Source organism: Helianthus annuus, chromosome 14 (genome assembly GCF_002127325.2).
Source record: "Helianthus annuus cultivar XRQ/B chromosome 14, HanXRQr2.0-SUNRISE, whole genome shotgun sequence".
NCBI classification, from domain to species: Eukaryota; Viridiplantae; Streptophyta; class Magnoliopsida; order Asterales; family Asteraceae; genus Helianthus; species Helianthus annuus.
Window position 1 is genome coordinate 8,116,605 of NC_035446.2, and position 5,154 is coordinate 8,121,758.

Genomic DNA, 5,154 nt, shown 5'->3' on the forward strand with positions numbered 1-5,154 from the left:
TCGAGGTTCTCCGCATTGAAAAATCTTCGTAAACTAAATCACACATGTATATGTTGACATTTAAGAGATATACCGTCAAGAAAATCAAGGGCAACGGTGATATATATGCAGATTAGACACCAAAACAAACACTCAACAAATGGCTACAATTTAAGGAATGTGTTTAGTGACATCATCAGATTCCTAATTGATGGAGAAAAGTCTGGTGGGAAGAAAAACTGCTTCTAGGAGGTTGTCAAGTGTTTTCGCTCGACGATTCCATTATTGGGTGGTTGGTTTAGCCCTTGTTCCTGTAACTCGAATCCTAGCCCGGTATATCCCATTTTATTTTTACACCATTGTGAACCTTACGCCTTTTTTTACTCTCTGATCGAGTTTCTCGGAATTGAAAAATCTTCGTAAACTAAATCACACGTGGATATGTTGACATTTAAGAGATATACAGTTAAGAAAATCAAGGGCAAATGGTGATATATGTGCGGATTAGACACCAAAAAAAAACACTCAACAAATGGCTTCAATTTAAGGAATGTGTTTAGTGACATCATCAGATTCCTAATTGATGGAGAAAAGTCTGGTGGCAAGAAAAACTGCTTCTAGGAGGTTGTCAAGTGTTTTCGCATGACGATTCCATTCTTGGGTGGTTGGTTTGGCCCTTGTTCCTGTAACTCGAATCCTAGCCCAGTATATCCCATTATAATTTTACACCATTTTGAACCTTACGCCTTTTTTACTCTCTGATCGAGGTTCTCGACATTGAAAAATCTTCGAAAACAAAATCACACGTGTATATGTTGACATTTCAGAGATATACAGTCAAGAATGTGACAACCCGAAGTTTCAAGGTTAGTGTCTTCGGTTTCGTGATCTTCCGTGATTCCCCGTTCTTGTTTTGAACCTATTTATCCGACCCGTGACCCTCTTAAATATGCTTATATATTTGGTTATTTTTGTAACGGGCCAATATCTATGGTTGTCCTTGGGGCCGTAACGTATAATTGGACCGCAATGTATATGTGCTTGTTTGATTAAGAAACCCTTGGATATAATGTATCGAATAAACCTTGGACTTGGCCCAAACCGCCCCCACACTATGGATAGAACCGGCCCAGAACGTTGTGTTGATTGTTATTTGTAGCCGACCCAATTTATTGTTGTTATGATTAGAATTGCAACCGACCCAAAACCCCCCTTGTCCATATAATTACTTATTACGTGATTAGTTAGTGAGGCATAGTAGAGCAAACCCTACTTTTACATCTATTATACGACGGCAGTGGAACCCCCTCTTGCGTGATATCATTCGGCTATCAAAGATTGTGGTTAGTGAATCTCTACTATACTAGTTGTTAGCCAATAATTCCTTAATGTAATCGATGATCATGTCTTATAGACACGACATATTTTGATAGACCTTACGTGATATTATTTGATGCGTGTAACCTGATTTACTCTGATTATTTATGATTAGTTGTTTTGTGATGTGTGTGAGAGTGTAAAATAGTATTGTAAAGTCCGAATGGTATATGCATAAATAATTATGGGATCTCTTATCGAAACTGGACCGAGAATGATATATGTGCTTAATTAGTGGACCACTGGAAACAAACCAATAGAATCATACTATGTGAATGAGCTGAATAATTAAACAGGCTGTGTACAAAACCAACAACTCACTGACCTGATGTGGCCCACTCAAACCTGATCCAAATCTGATACATATTCAGCCCATCAGTTTTGCTAACGGATCCATGCAGATATTCAACGCATTGGGCTGAAACCTTTGGTTAACTGATAACCGTGGGCCGGGTATTCAAGGGGTTGTACGGGGGCCCAAGTATCTAGTATATATATGTATATACATAATACGGTTTGGGTTATAAACGCTGAACAGTGGGTGGTCAAGTTAACTCGGGCTACCCTATTTTTAAATGGAGTGACGTGTTAAACGGTTATGAAATGTTAGTCGGGTGTGTTGGTGAAACCAAGCAACTTGTAACTCGAATACTATTAAGGGATATGTAATCTAACTTATATACTTAACTGTATGATTGTATGATATCAAATAATACGAAATGGTAACATGAGAAGTTTGGTGATTCGTACCCTTGTTATGATAAGCGGTAGAGATATGTGTGGTACTTGTTTGTTACTCGTATGCTGTGTGACAACCTAAGGAATGCAACGTGAATACAAACTAATCGTGTTGATAAACAATGATAGGACGTGGTTGACCGACTATTAGGCAGTAATTAACCGTACCGAGCAAACCCAAGGTGAGTTCACTACTTTGAGCATGCGTCCCGGTGGTTGGGACAGTCAGTGGGTATCCCGGGAAGGGATAAGTCTTTTGGGTAAAAACGGGTGTATATTGGATAATATTCTCATTCTATCATTTTTAAGTCCCATTCATTGTTACCGAGGAGGTAACGGGTATTAGTTGGTAGCGCTACTTAGGTTTGGCACCCTCACCCCGTTCCTGAGAGAGGGCGGGTGTGAACTAATGACCCAGTCGGGCCCAGTGCTTTGATAGGAGCACTGGGGAAAGGGCAAAACATACATCAGGAGCCGTCTTGTTCAGTATCGAGATATTATCAATATTACTTGCTTGTGTTACTGAACTGTTTTAAACACTTGGTAACAAACGTTTTCATAAACTGTGAACTCGCCAGCTTTGTCTGATATGCTTGTGTGCATGCTCGCAGGTCGTTAGATTTCTTGGATGTGGAACTTGCTGTTTGGAGTGGTTTGAGTGGTCACGGGTCGTGCTGATTGGATACACTTATTGGAATATTGGTTTTTCATGCATTTGTTTTGAGAATATTTAAATTATGGTATTGATAACGCTTCCGCTGAACACATTGGTTTTTCGTATAAACTCATGTTGGAATGTTTAAATGGAGAGTTTTATTTTGAAATTTGTGGGTTCAATGTAATTAGTGGCTCATTGTCAGTTTGTCACACGCCTAACAAGGACACTCCCTAGGTGGTATTTTGGGGGTGTGACAGTTTGGTATCAGAGCCACTGGTTATAGTGAACTTGCTTTTAAAACGTTTTTATAAAACCGGACTATAACCGAACTGATCCGAAATCGACCATGACACTCAGCTCCAGACTGCAAGGTTCGTCTCTTGTTTACTATTGCACATTATCTCTAATATTTACTATTAGATAACATTACATGTGAACGTACACTTGGCACAACAGTATGAACTTATATAATGATAACCCACGTTACGTGTTTTAAGAGTGTAACTTTTCTTGAACTTTCATGATCTATGTTGTGGCATCACCTGCTTTATTGTTTGAATTCGGGGAATCTTTCTAACACGAATTGAGTGGAGCTGAGATGAACATGCAAATTGGATTATTATTGTGGGTGCACACATAATAATAATGTGGGATGCATGTGAGTCCCAGTGAAACTTGACAAGTGTGAAAAGGGTTCCAATATGTCAGTTGATGTTATGCTAGAACGTAGAAATCTGTGGAGATCATATTAATGCTTGCCTCCTACTTGTACTTGCATGTTGAATCTTTCCTTTCCTCATATATAGAATCATGAGCGGACGTGGCGGACGTAATGGTGGATGTGGTGGGGGCCGTGGTGGTGGACGTGGCCATATTGCTATGACTCAGGCTGAGTTAACCGATCTCATTAACACTCGTGTGGCTGAAGCCTTAGCGGCTTATCAGGCTGGTACGATGTGTACCAAACACCCTTTATCCTTACGTCGCATGCTTAAGTCTTACCTGTTTGTTTCATGTTCTTTCGTTAATAGGTCAACAGGTGCAATAGAATCCGCACCATCCGCCTGTTTGCACGTTCAAAACCTTCATGGATTGTAAGCCGCAGACCTTCAGTGGGACTGAAGGGGCTGTAGGACTCTTGCGCTGGTTCGAAAAGGTAGAGTCCGTATTCGCGATGTGTAACTGCCCGATTGGGGACAGAGTGAAGTATGTTGCGGGCACGCTCGAGGATGGTGCCCTAACATGGTGGAATGCCCAGGTTCAGCTGTTGGGCATCGTGGGACGACTTTAAGGAGTTGATGAGGGAGGAATACTGTCCTCGTGATGAGATACAGAAATTAGAAAACGAGTATTATGATCTGAAAAATGGTGGGATCTGAGATTGAAGCATACGTGAAGCGGTCGTATGAGTTGGCTGACTTGTGTCCGAATTTGTCCTGACCTATGCCTCGAAGAATTGAGTCGTTCATTAAGGGATTACCTCCACCGGTGAAGGGTTTGGTTACTGCAGCAAACCTCAATAACTTAACTCAGATTGTCCGTTTGGCTCACAAGATCGTTGATCAAGAGGTGGAGAGCAATTCGCTGCCACCACGTGTTTCTGCTACTACTACTGTCGCTACTACAACTACTACCCCCGCCACTGACATCAAGCGTAAATGGAGCGATGTGGACAAGGCGTCCAATTCAGTGCAGTCACAGAAAAGGGCAGATACTGGCAACAATCGTAGTTTCAGCCAGTCTTCTTTAGTGAATCAGAATCAGGGTAACAGTTCAGGTCAGGGTTCTTATGCGGGAAAACTACCGAAGTGCAGTAAGTGCAACTATCATCATCGGGGGCAGTGTGCTCGAGTATGTCACAGGTGCAACAAAGTTGGGCACATGGCCAGAGATTGTAGGGTTCTACTCCCGAACCCGCCGCAGCCGTCACAGCAGCAAGGTAGACAACAGCCTCAGCAGAACAAGGGTATTCGTAAGGGTTGTTTTCAATGTGGTGCTGAAGGTCACCTCAAGCGAGACTGTCCTCTGCTGAATCAGAACGCATGTGGTAATAACAATGGGAATAACAACAATGCTGGGAACAACAATGGGAACAACGGGGGAAACGGTGTGCATGGGTGCGTGTTTACTATTGGAGCTGGGGGGGCATGAAATGAAGGCAACGTAGTGACTGGTACGTTTTCAGTAAATGGTATATTTGCTTCTATTTAATTCGACTCTGGTGCCGATTGGAGTTATGTATCTTTGGGATTCAGTCGTCAGTTAGGGTTGAGTCCTACACCGCTTGTAACTAAACACATAGTAGAGATAGCTGATGGTAAAACAATTGATGCTTCACACATTCTAGCTGGGTGCAAACTCGACCTCATGGGTCAAGTGTTCGACGTTGATCTACTCCCTAT

General features: G+C 41.9%; 1 protein-coding gene across 1 annotated transcript; it reads left to right on the forward strand.

The window, feature by feature from the left end:
• The first annotated feature begins 4,195 nt into the window (after window positions 1–4,195).
• On the forward strand, window positions 4,196–4,903 carry LOC110906388 (uncharacterized protein DDB_G0286175-like). The gene has a single exon (XM_022151529.1). The coding sequence runs from the start codon at window positions 4,196–4,198 to the stop codon at window positions 4,901–4,903; it is 708 nt and encodes a 235-aa protein (XP_022007221.1).
• Window positions 4,904–5,154: the final 251 nt, after the last annotated feature.

Coding starts and splice junctions, on each gene's coding strand:
- LOC110906388 (XM_022151529.1), top strand. CDS start 4,196: ATGCCTCGAAGAATTGAGTCGTTCATTAAGGGATTACCTCCACCGGTG.